The sequence below is a fragment of the Phacochoerus africanus genome, chromosome 2 (assembly GCF_016906955.1).
Source record: "Phacochoerus africanus isolate WHEZ1 chromosome 2, ROS_Pafr_v1, whole genome shotgun sequence".
NCBI lineage: Eukaryota > Metazoa > Chordata > Mammalia > Artiodactyla > Suidae > Phacochoerus > Phacochoerus africanus.
In genome coordinates, this window is record NC_062545.1 from 8,985,984 (window position 1) to 9,001,804 (window position 15,821).

The 15,821-nt window shown below is 40.3% G+C and overlaps 1 protein-coding gene across 5 annotated transcripts in view; it reads left to right on the forward strand.

The window, feature by feature from the left end:
* Positions 1 to 15,821, forward strand: part of SERAC1 (serine active site containing 1) — a 65,759-nt gene that overhangs the window by 34,813 nt on the left and 15,125 nt on the right. For all 5 annotated transcript variants that reach the window (XR_007133485.1, XM_047769840.1, XM_047769842.1 and 2 more), the window contains exons 9-10: positions 6,364 to 6,477; positions 8,752 to 8,914. Coding sequence is in view for 4 of the 5 variants with exons in the window: in XM_047769840.1 (XP_047625796.1) it covers positions 6,364 to 6,477; positions 8,752 to 8,914 (277 nt within the window). In the remaining variant the exon portion in view is untranslated. The remainder of the gene's footprint in view (positions 1 to 6,363; positions 6,478 to 8,751; positions 8,915 to 15,821) is intronic.

A 15,821-nucleotide genomic window follows, 5' to 3' on the forward strand; every position in this document is an offset into this window, starting at 1 on the left:
CACATAGATTTTCTTCCCCTTGTCACTGTTCAGCTAACATCTCTGTGCCTTTTGTAGTGTCCATCGCCTTTCCTCACCCTGGGCGAAGTGAAGAGAGAGTGGTTTAGTAAACTCTGCCAGGTCTTTGCCACCCAGAGGTCGTGGCCTCAGCCAGCAGTCTAAACAAGTGGAGTGTCTTTAGTCTAATATTGAAATAAATATTAATTTCAATCCTGAGGTTCCATCTCATCAGAACAGTAAGCAGGAGTTCCCGTCGTGGCGCAGTGGTTAACGAATCCGACTAGGAACCATGAGGTTGTGGGTTCGGTCCCTGGCCTTGCTCAGTGGGTTAACGATCCAGCGTTGCCGTGAGCTGTGGTGTAGGTTGCAGACGCGGCTCAGATCCTGCGTTGTTGTGGCTCTGGCGTAGGCCGGTGGCTACAGCTCCGATTCGACCCCTAGCCTGGGAACCTCCATATGCCATGGGAGTGGCCCTAGAAAAGGCAAAAAGACAAAAAAAAAAAAAGAAAAGAAAAAGGAACAGTAAGCAGCTCCATCTTAGTTACTCCTGTCTCTCCACTCCCACCCCCACCCCAGTTTAGTCAGGCTCTGGAGCTTTTTATATGCCAAGAAGTTGGGGAGGAAGGAATAGGAGGAGTGTCCATTTGGTTTTTAGTGATCTGACCAGTTTATGACAAGCCTGTCCTGTTCAGTCCCCAGGCACTCTTCAAGCACCATGGGTCCCTCTGGTGATTTGGTAAAGTCTATGAAGTCACTTCTAGATGCATAAAATACAGTACATATGATTACATGGGAAACCAATTATACTGAAATACTGTTATCAAAAATTTTGTAATAGAATTAACACATGTACTTTAATTTCAGACTTAAAGAATCACAACAATAATACATTTCGCTAGATTTGCCAGTTGTTCATTTTTATCCTAATTATTTTATCCTTTTTCCTTTACTCTCCCTCTCTCTATAGATACATTTTTGTATGTCTGTTCACACACAGTTACTGTTTCTGCCCTAAACCTTTTCAGAGTCAGATGCAGTGTCCATTCGAGGTCACTAGTGTGAGAAGGTGCCCTTGGCATTCACAGCAAGGAGGATCATAGTGTAATTTTCAGATAGCTGCGCTAATGGTGTGTGGTAGGGAAGCATCCCTGCTTCCTGTTGTTGAAGCAGTTGCACAGACTGCGCAGTTGCACAGACTGCTGCTGTTATGTGGTTTGTTGTCTATGTATGTAATTGAATACAGTGAAAAATTTCGGTTAAAGGTTAGGGAAATAAAGATGTGATTTATTTCACATCCTAGTTTACATCCCTTCTCCCCTGAATTCTAGCTATCCTAGACTCTTAAGGATGACCTAGGTTACAAACTCATGCTTTTGAATGAACCTCGTTTCTGCCAATTGGTTTGCACAAATTGCCGAGCTCTAAAGTTGTAACTTTTTATAAAGAAACACCAGAGATTAGCTCTCACACATAATAAACCAAAGGGACTTACAATTCGAAGAAGTATCAAAACTCCCCACATCCCCCTGCCCTCCACTCACCCTGGCAGTGATTTGACTCCCCTCCTTTTATTCTTTCTGGGAGAACTGGATCAGTGAGTGTGAAAGCACTTCTCAGTTTTACTGTCACCTACTCCCACATCTAAAACCTTGGAAGCTGTCCTATACCTGCCTGGGGATTTGCGGACTGCAGTTCTAGTGGGAGTTTGGGGACAGGGAGGGTGGTCTTTGGTCGGCTACCATCCCAGATGTTACCATCCAGATCACTCCCTCTTTGATGTCGGAATCTGGGTTTCAGTCTTTTTTGTTTTTTTGTCATCATTTGGACACTCCCAGTCAATCAGCTTGTCTCCAATTTCAGCCTCTGTTAGAGGACCTCAGGTGCCTGTGACCTAGAGCCTAAGGACACAAGCAGGGATGCAGAAGTTTGGACATTTCAGATTGTGATTTCTTTTTGATCTAATGCGACAAACTGCCTGAAGTCAAGAGAACAGTGGATGTGGTGCATTGAGACATTTTCCCATCATAAAGCTTTTGTGGTCTTGGCCTAAGGTCAGTCCAGCTAAAATCTTGCATTTCTAGCACTACCATCTTCCCTTGTAATTTCCCAAAGCCTCTCTGAAATCATCTTAGCCATTAGGTCTGAAGTCCTTGCCTCAAGACACTTCTGACATCTGTCTGCATAAATACGGCACTAGGTTGTGTTTGAAAGATGCCAGTAAGTAGGGTTTAAGGCTGGGAGATTTCTTTAATGGCAAAGGATTTTGAAACCTACAGAGATACTTACACAAAACAGGAGACTGCAGCCTACTTTCAGGGGGATGGACAGGCTTTCTAGGCCCTGCAAGTTCCCCATGATGTACAGCTGTACGGATGAAGGATTCCTTCTGCTGGGACAAGCCTGTTATTGTCATCTTCGAACTCCCTGTACCTTCCCTCCTTCCAGCTTTGGTTATGGGTAAATCTGCTCATCGAGTAATAGAGATACAGCAAACCCAGCTCATATCCAGGTCTTCCAAGGAGAATAGAAAGTTATTTTCAGATGTTGCCTCTCTAAGCAGGCCTCGGCCTCAGCTTGCCCGAAGCCAGTTCTTTACCTCCTTTCTCACCCTCTCCTTCCCTCCCTCGCGCACCCTCTGCCTCAGCCACACTGGCCTTTTCTCTCCATTCCTTGAGCTTGCTCAGCTCCCCTCTGCGTGGACTGCTTTGCCACCTGCTTGTCACATGGCTGCCTCCTTCTCATCCTTCACATCCCTGCTCGTCAGCTCCTCAGGGAGACTTTGTCTTTATCTCAGATGTTTATTGCATGTATTGCCCTTCATAGCATTTATCCCATTCTGTGATTATTTTATATATTTACTGGTTTTGCTTATTTCTGTTTTTCTCTTCCACTAGCCTGTAATCTCCCCCAGTACCAAATACAGTACCTCAGGCACAATACATTCTCAATAAATATTTATTGAATAATGAATGGATGAATCATGATATTGCTAAAAGAACTAGCTGTACACAAATTTACACATACTTAAATAACAATGAATCAAACTATTTTTGTATGTTAAAGAAAACAGAGATAACTCTAGGGGTTATGTTTAATTGGAAGGTAGATTATATAGTCAGAAAATATCCATTATGTATTCAATCATTTGGATGTTATAAACCTGTTGAAATGCAAAAATACCACATTGTGAGTTCTCTGGCGGCTGAATGGTTAGGATTTGGAGTTTTTACTGCTGCAGCCTGGGTTCAGTCCCCAGTCTGGGAACTGAGATCCCACATCAAGCCGCTGCACACCGCAGCCAAAAAGAAGAAAAATACCAGGTAACACATAGTAATGTTGTGTCTCAGTTTGAGTATCATAAAAAGAAAATGATATATAAAAAGCTTTGTTACTCCTATGGTTTTAAATTCTCTAGAACTTTATTAGCTGACATTTCCATTTATGCTTTTATTGTTATTGGCTCCTTTTTTTTTTTTTTTTTGTCTTTTTGCTATTTCCCTGGGCTGCTTCCTCGGCATGTAGAGGTTCCCAAGCTAGGGGTCTAATCGGAGCTGTAGCCACCGGCCTATGCCAGAGCCATAGCAACGCAGGATCCGAGCCGTGTCTGCAACCTACACCACGGCTCACGGCAACGCCGGATCGTCAACCCACTGAGCAAGGGCAGGGACCGAACCCGCAACCTCATGGTTCCTAGTCGGATTCGTTAACCACTGCGCCACGACGGGAACTCCCTGTTATTGGCTCCTTTTAATTTTTATGCCTCCCCCTTTATTATTGTTTTTAATACCGTCACTCTTTCAGCCTTTTCGTATGGATTTCTTTAATCCTTAGGAAATTATTTTTCAGTTGTGCTTATGGAAAGTGATGTGTAACATTTCTTAAATCTGTGAATTTATTTAATCTTGCTATGTCTTAATCCATTGATAAAGAAGCAGTACCCATGTATATTTATTTTCATGTTAGAGTCAGAAAATAATCCATATGACCACACCATGAGTTTATACCTTTTTATTTATTCCTTTTTGCATATGCTACCGACTGCCACGCAGTCTGTCAGTTCATAAGTAACTTGCAAGCTTTGCCAAACAAGGATGGGGTTGGAACTGCAATGGAAATCTCAGGTCATGCTTTCTCTTCCTCTCCCCGTTCTTTCCTTGGAGCATTTAGGTTGGGAAGAGGTCAGATGATAGGACGGTGTGGGGTGAGGAGAGGGATTTGGGGGAGGCAGGTTGTGGTAGGTTTTTAAGAAAAATTCTCCTCAAAGCCCACCAGTCCACCCTTATCTCTGCTAGACGAGGGTGTTTATTTTTTTTCTTTTTTTAGGGCCACCCCTGTGGCATTTGGAAGTTCCCAGGCTCAGAGAGGACAGCATGAATGAGAATTATAGAGCGGCCAAACATTTTGAACATTGACTAGTTTTACTGAGCCTGTAAATTAACTCAGAATTCAGAAACTTATGGACTCTATTTCCTGCAGGAGACACTGAACTTCATATGTACACTCTTGAAAGACACTACCTTGTCGTTGTCCTCTTTTGCCAGCAGGTGGTCCGTACGCAGTCAGTAATGACCCCTCGTTCAAATACAAAATGCTTCAAAAGAGACGCAGTAATAAATCATCTTCCGTCTCCACCGCAACACACGCATTGCTACACACACTTTTTACGTAAAGGACACTCTTCTGCCCCTTCTTTTCCTCAGCTAAGGTTTATCTTGAAGACTGATGTACATCAAAATATGAAGAAGTTCGGGACCTTTTATACTCACGTGACAGTCCCTGTATAACGGTACCATCGTTTATTTAACCAGCCCGTATCGAAGGACATGGGGTCATTTCAATCTTTTGTTCTTACAAAGTTACAGTGGACAGACTTGTTTCTCTATCGCTTTGTCCATGTGTGATTGTCTCTGGAGGATGAATTGTTGGAGGACGCGGGCACTTGTAATTTTGTCAGCTGTCGATAAATTGTCCTCCGTAGAAGTAGCCCGTTGATACCACCAGCAGCAGGGTGATGAGAAGGGCTGTTTCCCCACCTGTCTGGTGGGTGTAAAATGTCCTTCCTCAGTGTAATTTCACCATGCATGCCTCTCATTCTGAGCAGTGCTGGGCATTGTTTCATATATTTTTAGAGGCATTATATTTCTTTTCCCAAGGACTTTCTGCTTATGACTGTTGCTCATTTTTCCATAGCCTTTCTTGTTGGTTATTTTCTCATTGATTTGTAGGAGATTATTGCATGTTAGCAGTCGTGTGGTAAAGTTGAAATATTCTTTTCTCAGTTTATTCTTATAATATGTGTGAATATCAATTAGGACTAGTCCTCACTACCCTTTTTTTTTTTTTTTTCTTTTCTAGGGCCGCTCCTGCGGCATGTGGAGGTTCCCAGGCTAGGGGTCCAATCGGAGCTGTAGCCGCCGGCCTACGCCAGAGCCACAGCAACGCGGGAACCGAGCCGCATCTGCAACCTACACCACAGCTCACGGCAATGCCGGATCCTTAACCTGTTGAGCAAGGCTAGGGATGGAACCTGCCACCTCATGGTTCCTAGTTGGATTCGTTAACCACTGTGCCACAACGGGAACTCCCCCACTACTCTTCTGTTTCATAATTTTCCTAACTCTTCTGTTTAGTCCTCCATATGAACTTGAATTTCAACTTAAGAAGAATCAAAAACTCTAATCATTGTTATCACTGTCTTTATTGTAAAATTTTTCAGTGATGCCTTTTCTATTGATAGATTTTAAGTAGATTCTGCTGGCATACTCTGATACACTGATCAGCCCTGAGCTTTTCTGGCTGAGTAAAGATTCATGTTTTTCTCTTATCTGATCCATACTTTCAGATAAGAGAACACAGAGGAAAGACTTGAGAACGACTCAAAGATTGTTCTCTTCTAAGAGCAGTTCCATATGTTTTTAATAACACTTTGCATAATCACAGTTCCCTGGGGAATTCCCATGTGGCTCAGTGAGTTAAGAACATGACTAGTATACATGAGGATGCAGGTTCAGTCCCTGGCCTCACTCAGTGTATTAAGGATCTGATATGGCTGCAAGCTGCGGTGTAGGTTGCAGTTGTGTCTCAGATCCTGCATTGCTGTGGCTGTGGTGTAGGCCGGCAGCTGCAGCTCTGATTTGATCCCTAGCCTGGGAACTTCCATATGCCACAGGTGTGGCCCTAAAAAAAGAAAAAATTATATAAAAGAAAAAAAGAAATAAAAAGAAAGTTCACTGTAAATTTCCAAAATATTTTGAATCCTACATATTAGTTCTTTCTAATACTGTATATACTGCAGAGATTTTTTTGTCAAACAAAAAATACTTGGCACTTTTTCAGTAAGAATTGTCATTGTCTCACTTTCAGGGTGGTTTATGGTGTTTTGGAGGAAACGGACTCCCTTACGCTGAAAGTTTTGGAGAAGTTCCTTCAGCGACAGTGGAGATGTTCTGCTTGGAAGCTTTAGTAAAACACTCTGAGGTAACTTGGATTTTCAAAATGTGCTTTACTTTTACGATCTCATTGAAGAAAATGGCACACTTTGGTTCATTGAAGGGAAATAATTCTCAATTTTTTTATAAAAGAAAAAAGCTTTACACTTGTTTTTAAATGTCTGCTTTTTTCTCAATTGTTAGAATTGATAATCATGATTTAGCACCAATACATGAATTACATTTTTGCTAAATAATTCTAAAAATGAATTTAATCTTAATTACACATAAAGCCAGCCCATTGTCTCAATATGGCATGTACTTTTTTGTTTGTTTGTTTTTTGTCTTTTTAGGGTCACACCCTCGGCATATGGAGGTTCCCAGGCTAGGAGTCTAGTTGGAGCTGTAGCTGCCAGCCTACGCCAGAGCCACAGCAACGCCAGATCTGAGCTGTGTCTGCGACCTACACCACAGCTCACGGCAATGCCGGATCCTTAACCCACTGAGCGAGGCCAGGGATCGAACCCACAACCTCATGGTTCCTAGTCAGATTTGTTTCTGCTGTGCCACGACGGGAACTCTAGGCATTTACTTTTAAGTTATGCTGTCTTCCATTACCTTTCTCAGGTAATTTTTACAAGTAATATTATCAGGGAGTTATTTTCCGGTAAAATATCTGCCAAAGATGTGTTAAGACAAAAAAAAGTAAATATTTGGAAAAAATATTTACTTGACAATATCCATGAATTTTAACCATAGCATACATACGTCAATTTTTGTATTTTTTGACATGATGACAAACTTTCTATCATGATCATAGTTTGATTTTAAAAAGGAAAAAGTAACAAACTTTGTAATGCTTGAACATTCATGTGTAAAAATCACCCAGGAAACATTAAAAATGCGCATTTTTGCTTATCTCTACCAACTTTAATTTAGTAGGTGTGGGGTGGAGGCCAAGGATTTGTCTTTGTCACAGGCTTTCCTGGTGAGGCTGATGCAGGTGCTTCATCCCACGTCATGGGGAACACCATCGTAGAGGTTCTGAATGCTCCTGTTTAATTGGGAACCGTTAGACACGGCTCCAAAGCCTGGTGCTCTCCGGTCATCTCGGTTCCCACTGGTGGAATTAGGAATCGAGGACAAAGCAGAGTCGTTAGTGTTACAGTTCAAAGGGAATGTGGGAAAATGAGCTTGATTTTTTTGTAACTTATGACTGGTTTCTGAAACGGTGCATTTGCAGTAGAACGTCCAGCGCATGGGATGTCATAGTTCCTTTCTGGAAACATCTCCGCTTCGTACTTGTTTCACTTGATCTATTACTAAAAGGCATACTTTTAAATGCATTTAAAATGTGCTAAAATTTAGAGAGTGACAATCATTGCAGGTATATGACATGATAAGTGATAAAATGAATGCTGGGAAAAGGCAATGCTGGTGACTTTGTTAGACTGTAATGGCTTGTTGGTCAGTTCTATCACCTGACCTTAATATATAATATTTCCTTTGGGGAGTTCCCCTTATGGCTCAGTGGAAACGAATCTGATTAGCATCCATGAGGATGCAGGTTCGATCCCTGGCCTTGCTCAGTGGGTTAAGGATCTGGTGTTGCTGTGAGCTGTGGTGTAGGTCACAGATGCAGCTCGGATCTGGCGTTGCTGTGGCTCTGGCGTAGGCCGGCATCTGCAGCTCCGATTGGACCTCTAGCCTGGGAACATCCATATGCTGCAGGTATGGCCCTAAAAAGACAAAAAAAAAATTTCCTTTGGCTTTCTTTTATCTCTTTTAACTATTAAAAATTCACACCACTTTTTCTATTTCTACTTGATCTTTTTCTTTAAAAAATTTTTCCCACTCCTAAGTTTTAGGAGAGCGAGTGTGTAGGATCACAGACGTGCTTATCTACCTGGAAGTTCTTATATGCAGAAACAAAATCTGCCACTTACACAGGGGATTATTTCCTATTAGCAGGTGTCAGGTTTCTCAAGAACCCTTTAAGGTAGTTTCAGGTCTAAGTATCACTGTGAGTTGAAACAGTTTTGTAATAATAACATTATAGTTACATCAGACTAAGAACTAGGCAGAATAACTTTGAGAATAAAAATTGCAGAAGACCTGGTGCCTTAATGTTTTAGTGATTTTAAAGCACTTTCCACTCAGGGGTTTGCATATTTATTTGAGCTGAGCTGAGTTTGGGGTGGGGGGTGTCTCTCTGGGTCTCTTCCTTGAGCGGGAGCCACCTGGCTGCCCACCAGCATGCTGTGTCACCTGCTTAGTGGACTTGTGCAACATGAAGTGAGCTTTCATTAATTTATTGTGCTAGATACCTACACATTGTGATAAAATTGAAGCAAATGGAGGCTTGCAACTACTGCAGAGACTGTACCAACTTCACAAGGACTGTCCTAACGTACAGAGAAATATAATGCGTATCCTTGGAAATATGGCTTTGAATGAACATCTTCATTCTACTATAGTTCGCTCAGGTAACAATTTTACATACTGAGTATGCTGGATCCAGTCCTTAGTTCTTCTCCCACCTCCACCCCTCATGGTACATTAATTTTTCAGTAGACCTAAGACTCTGCTTAGGGATAGTTTGGGAGCATGTCATTTTAGTAGGGCAAGGAACTGCTTGAGATGGGGGTAGTCCACACCTAAGATGATCAGTGTGTGGACAGTCGCAGGAGAGCAGCTTTTGCCGTGATGACCATCTAATTGTTTACATAATCTTTGATATGATCTGGTTAACCAAGAGACAAAGCACGACAGAAAGAGTCTCACTGTGTAATTAGTGATTTTCCCCCTTGCAACTGATAAACCACATGACCACCCGTGGGAAGATACTTTAGATGAAAATTGCTGCCTGACCCCGTCTTTATCATGATGGTTGCTCAGTGATGATTTCCAGCTGCAGCATGGCCTCCTCGTCTACTTTTCAGCCTTAGACTTTCTCCTTTCTTCCCTCTCCTCCCTCGTCCTTCTTCCCCCCCCCCCCACATCAGTGTGGGCACATGGATTTCTATTTTTTAATGGCTTACAACTTATTACTGTACTTAATAATTTGTTGCCAGATTGTCTCCGCTTTGGTTAGTGGGAACCCGGCAAACTGGCTCCTGTGTCCTTGTGTTGTGCTCACATCATTTTGGGAGGCCTGCCTTCCTTTCTGGTATAACAGAATGATCCAGGCTCATTTCTCCAAAGAATCCTATTTCCTTTTAGTGGAGAATCATTATTAGAGACCAAGATCTGGGTGTTAGCTAGATGTGCTTATTGCTCCTGGAGTGTCTTTGCTTCTTGGCTCTTTCGATGGAAGAAGCAGGGTGATAGATACAAATATATGTACACACATACACAAATAAATATACATATGTGCACATATGCATGCATGTGTTCATATGTATTTATTAGAAACTATGAATTTATACTTTTTCTTGTATCTCTCTGCTCTTTTAAATTTACATATAAGAGTGTCTTGATCAGCAGAAGTTTTTAACTTGATGAAGACTAATTCGTGGATTGGCAAACTTCTCTAAAGGAGCACTTACTATTTTGGTTTTATTTGTTCCTCTTTTTTATGGACTCTTAAGTTGGAAACTTCGTTATCTACTGCTGTGTATCAGAGCATCCTAAAACTCACTGGTTAGAACAGTAGTCATATATTTTGTGCATGAATCTGAACTTTGGGCAAGATTCAGTGGGGAAGGCCTTTATGTGCTTTATGTGCTTCAGCTGGGGCAGCTCACCTGTGGGATGGAGGATGCCCTCTGAAGATTGCTCGCTCACATGGCTTGCAAATCAGCTGGGAGCTCAGCCGGGGCTCAGGGCACTGGCTTCTTTCTACATGTGCCTTGGGCTTCCTTAAAGCATGATGGCTGGGTTCCACAGGCAAATGTTCCAGGGGAGAACCAGGTATAAGCTGTTGTGCTTTTTATAATCAAGCACTGGAAATAATTTTTGCCATGATGATTAAAAGCTAGTCACTCTAAGGCTAGCTCATTCATATTCAAGGGAAAGGGATTTTGAAGGGGTTTAGACCCATCACCTCTTGATGAAAATAGTGTCAGAAGAATTTGAAGACATGTTTTAAAATCATTACAGTTATTTTCTGATATTTTCTGGTATTTAAAGCTGTAAATTTCCTCAAACCTGCTTTAGATGCATTCCTCAAGTTTTGAATGTATTGTATTTTCATCATTATTCAGTTTGAAAATTTTCTAATCTCCTTTGTGATTTCTTGTTTCATGGGTTTCTTAAAAGTTTGTTGCGTAATTTACAAGTATTAATGGCTTTCTAGATATCATATGTCTCTAAGTTCTAGTTTAATATTCCATACATTCAAAGAACACACTCTATAAGATTTTAGTTTTTGGAAATTTACTGACACTTATTTGATGGCCTATTTTATGGTCTTTCTTGGTGAATGTTCTTCATGAACTTGAAATTAATGAATATTCCATGGTTGTTGGTTGAAGTGTTTTATACATAAAGTTAAGCCAAGTTTGTTGATTATATTATTCAGATCTTCTCTACATCTTTACTGAGTTTTGTCTGATTTTATGATGTACCGATATATGTTAAATTTTTCAACTGTGATTGTGAATTTGTCTCTTTCTCCCTTTAGTTCCCTTCCTGGTGAATTGTTCATTTATTATTATTAAGTAACGTCTCTATCACTGGTAATACCTTTTCAAGTCTACTTTGTCATGTATTAAGGTAGTCACACTGGCTTTTTCTTACCCCTGCTGTTTGCTGCATATCTTTTGTCTTTTTCCCTTCTTTTGCTTTCATTTTTCTGTGACTAAAAATAAGTATATCTTTTACAGACATATATATTTGCATCTTTTTGGAAAAATTCATCTTGGTAACCCTTCTTAGTTGGAGTGTTTTGTCTCTTTCCCTCTAACGTTCAGTATCGATATTGTTCGGTTGTGTGGTTGTGTCAATTTGGGGCATATTTCCAAGACACCAAGAGCAGGCTCTTGCTCTTGCATTTTTGTCCCCTCTTTGTTTCTTCTTTTTCTCCTTTACTGACTTTTTTGGGGTTACTTAATTATTTTTTCTTTTCTTACTCTTCAAAGGCTTTTTATACAATATTTTTGTGTATTTTTAAAATGGCTGTATCCTTAACTTATCACAGTCTATCTTGAATTAATATTATACCATTTGGTATATAATGTGAGAATCTCACAACAGTATAATTCATTTTACACCCCCTGCCATCCTTTGTGGTCTTGTCTTCATTATAGACCATAATGTTATAAACCACATGTTATAACCCTTGCAATATACTGTTGCTATTTTTGTTTTTATTTATTTATTTGTTTGTTTGTTTGTTTTTATATATTTGTCTTTTTGCCTTTTCTGGGGCCGCACCTGCGGCATATGGAAGTTCCCAGGCTAGGGGTCTGATCGGAGCTGTAGCCACTGGCCTTCGCCAGAGCCACAGCAACACGGGATCCGAGCCACATCTGCAACCCACACCACAGCTCGCGGCAATGCCGGATCCCCAACCCACCAAGCAAGGCCAGGGATCGAACCTGCAACCTTGTGGTTCCTAGTCAGATTTGCTAGCCACTGAGCCACGACAGGAACTCCCTATTTTTGTTTTTAATAGTCAGCTGATATTTAAAGAATATGAAAGTTTTAAATTTACATATTGATAACATCCATGCTCTTCCTTCTTTTCTGTATATCTAAATTTGCATCTGATATTTCCTTTTAGCCTCAAGACCTGGCCATGCTGGCAGCAAATTCTCTCACCTTTCATTTTTCTGAAAATGTCTTGACTTTGCCTTTTATTATCCCAGGAAAGGTTATTTTCCATGAATAAAGAATACTTTGTCACTAGTGTATTTTTTTTTTCTGTATGCACTTAAAAAATGTCATTCCATTCTTCCTTTTTCTTTTTTTGAATGTCAGCCTTTTATTGATAACACAGCAGCAATTTGGGGCATATTTCCAAGACACCAAGAGCAGGCTCTTGTCCCCATGCTGTGTGTGTGGGGGGAGGGGGGGTCTGATGAGAAGTCTCTTCTTATGACAGGTTTGGTTCTCCTACGTGATGTGTCTTTTTTCTTCTATCTTCTTTTACAATGTTCAGCAGTTTGACTATGATGTATCTAGTCTATTTTTATATTTATCTTGCTCAGGGTCTACTGAGCTAACTGAATCTGTGAGTTGATGTTTTTGATTAAATTTGGAAACTTTCCAGCTAGTATATCTTTATTTTATTTTATTTTACTTTTCTAATTCAGTGAATTTTATTATATTTATAGTTGTACAACCATCATCAAAGCCTAATTTTAGAGCATTTCCATCCTAAACCCCGAGTCCATCCCTCCCCCCAACCTGTCTCCTCTGGTAATCCTAAGTTTTTCAAAGTCTGTCAGTCTTTTTCTCTTCTGCAAATAAGTTAATTTGTATCCTTTTTAAATTTTTTTATTTTTATTTTTATTTTTTATTTTTTGTCTTTTCTAGGGCCACACTGGAGGCATATGGAGGTTCCCAGGCTAGGGGTCTAATTGGAGCTGTAGCTGCCAGCCTACACCAGAGCCACAGCAATGCCAGATCCGAGCTGTGTCTGTGACCTACACCACAGCTCATGGCAACACTGGACCGACCCTTAACCCACTGAGCGAGGCCAGTGATGGAACCCACAACCTCATGGTTCCTAGTCGGATTCATTAACCACTAGGCCATGACTAGGGAACTCCTGTATCTTTTTTTTTAGATTCCAGATATAGGTGATCGCTCATGATGTTTGCTTCCCATTGTTTAACTTCACTTAGCATGGTAATTTCTAGGTCCAACCATGTTGCTGCAACGGCCATTATTTCTCTTTTTTATGGCTGAGTAATATTCCATTGTATGTATGTACCACATAATCTTTATCCACTCCTCTGCGATGGACATTTTAGGTTGCTTCCATGTCTTGGCTATTGAAAATAGTGCTGCAATGAACATTGGAGTACATGTGTCTTTTTGAGTCATGGTTTTATCTGGATAGATCCTACTGGATCATACGGTAATTCTATTTTTGGTTTTTTGAGGAGTCTCCATACTATTTTCCATAGTGGTTGCAGCAGTTTACATTCCTACCAACAGTGTAGGAGGATTCCCTTTTCTCCACACTCTCTTCAGCATTTATTGTCAGCTAGTATATTTTTTTCTCTGTCCCCTTTTCTCTCTTCTCCCCTCCTGGGACTTCAATTATGTATATTAGATCTCTTCATTCTATTCCACAGTCATTTAGACTCTGTCCATGTCTTCTCAAAACAATTTTTCTCTGCATTACCTTTTTTTATTTTTTATTTTATTTTTTTGTCTTTTGCCTTTTTTAGGGCAACACCCATGGCATATGGAGGTTCCCAGGCTAGACGTCTAATCGGAGCTACAGCTGCCAGCTTACACCACATCCACAGCAACGCCGGATCCTCAACCCACTGAGCAAGGCCAGGGATTGAACCTACAATCTCATGGTTCCTAGTCAGATTCGTTTCCTCTGTGCCGCAATGGGAACTCCACCTTTTTTTTATTTTTTAAAGATTTTTATTTTTTCCATTATAGTTGATTACAGTGTTCTGTCAATTTCTGCTGTAAAGCAAAGTGACCCAGTCATGCATATATATGTATGAGTGAATGTGTATACATTCTGTGTGTGTGTGTGTGTGTGTGTGTGTATACACATACCTTCTTTTTCTCACATTATCCTCCATCACGTTCCATCATAAGTGGTTATAGTACCCTGTGCTATACAGTAGGATCTCATTGCTTGTCCACTCCAAATGCAATAGTTTGCATCTACTAACCCCAAACTCCCATCCATCCCACTCCCTCCCCTTCAGCAATCACAAGTCTGTTCTCCAGTTCCATGAGTTTGTTTCTTTTCTGTAGATAGGTTCATTTGTGCCATATATTAGATTCCATATACAAGTGATATTATATGGTATTGTCTTTCTCTTTCCAAGTTTCTTCACTCGGTATGAGAGTCTCTAGTTCCATCCATGTTGTTGCAGGTGGTATTATTTTGTCCTTTTTTATGGCTGAGTAGTATTCCATTGTATATGTATACCACATCTTCCTAATCCAATCATCTGTTGATGGACATTTAGGTTGTTTGCATGTCTTGGTTATTGTGAATAGTGCTGCAGTCAACATAGGAGGCATGTATCTTTTTCAATGAAAGCTTTGTCTGGATATATGCCCAGGAGTAGGATTGCTGGGTCTTATGGTAGTTCTATATTCAGTTTTCTGAGGTAGCTCCTTACTGTTTTCTATAGTGGTTATACCAATTTACATTCCCACCAACAGTACAGGAAGGTACCCTTTTCTATGCACCCTCCCCAGCATTTGTTATTTGTTGATTTGTTAATGACAGCCTTTTTGACCAGTGTGAGGTGGTACCTTATCTTAGTTTTGATTTGCACTTCTCTAGTAATTAGTGATGTTGAGCATTTTTTTCATGTGCCTGTTGGCCATCTGTATAGCTTCTTTGGAGAAATGTCTATTCAGGTCTGTCCATTTTTTCAATTGGGTTGTTGTTGTTTTTGCTGTTGAGTTGTATAAGTTGTTTATATATTTTAGAGATTAAGTCCTTGTCAGTTGCACCGTTTGAAACTGTTTTCTCCCATTCCATAGGTTTTTTTTTTTTATGGTTTCCTTTGCTGTGTAAAAGCATATCAGTTTGATTAGGTCCCATTGGTTTATTTTTGCTTTTATTTCTGTTGCCTTGGGAGACTGACCCAAGAAAACATTTGTACAGTTTATGTCAGAGAATGTTTTGCCTATGTTCTCTTCTAGAAGTTTTATAGTATCTTATGTTTAAGTCTTTAAGCCATTTTGAGTTTATTTTTGTGCATGGTGTGAGGGTGTGTTCCAATTTCATTGATTGTCATGCAGCTGTCCAGTTTTGCCAGCACCACTTGCTGAAGAGACTGTCCTTTTCCCATTTTATATTCTTGCCTCCTATGTCAAAGATTAATTGACTGTAAGTGTCTGTGTTTATTTTGGGTTCTCCTGTTCCATTGGTCTATGTCTGTTTTTGTACCAGTACCACACGGTCTTGATTACTGTAGCTTTGTAATATTGTCTGAAGCCTGGGAGAGTTATGCCTCCTACTTGGTTTTTGTTCCCCAGGATTGCTTTTGTAATTATGGGTCTTTCATGGTTCCATATAAATTTTTGGTTTGTTCTAGTTCTTTGAAAAATGTCATGGGTAATTTGATAGGGATTGCATTGAATCTGTAGATTGTGTTGAGTAGTATGGCCATTTTAACAATATTAATTCTTCCAGTCCAGAAGCATGGAATATCTTTCCATTTCTTTGAATCTTCTTTAATTTCCTTGATTAATGTTTTATAGTTCTCAGAATATAAGTCTTTCACCTCTTTA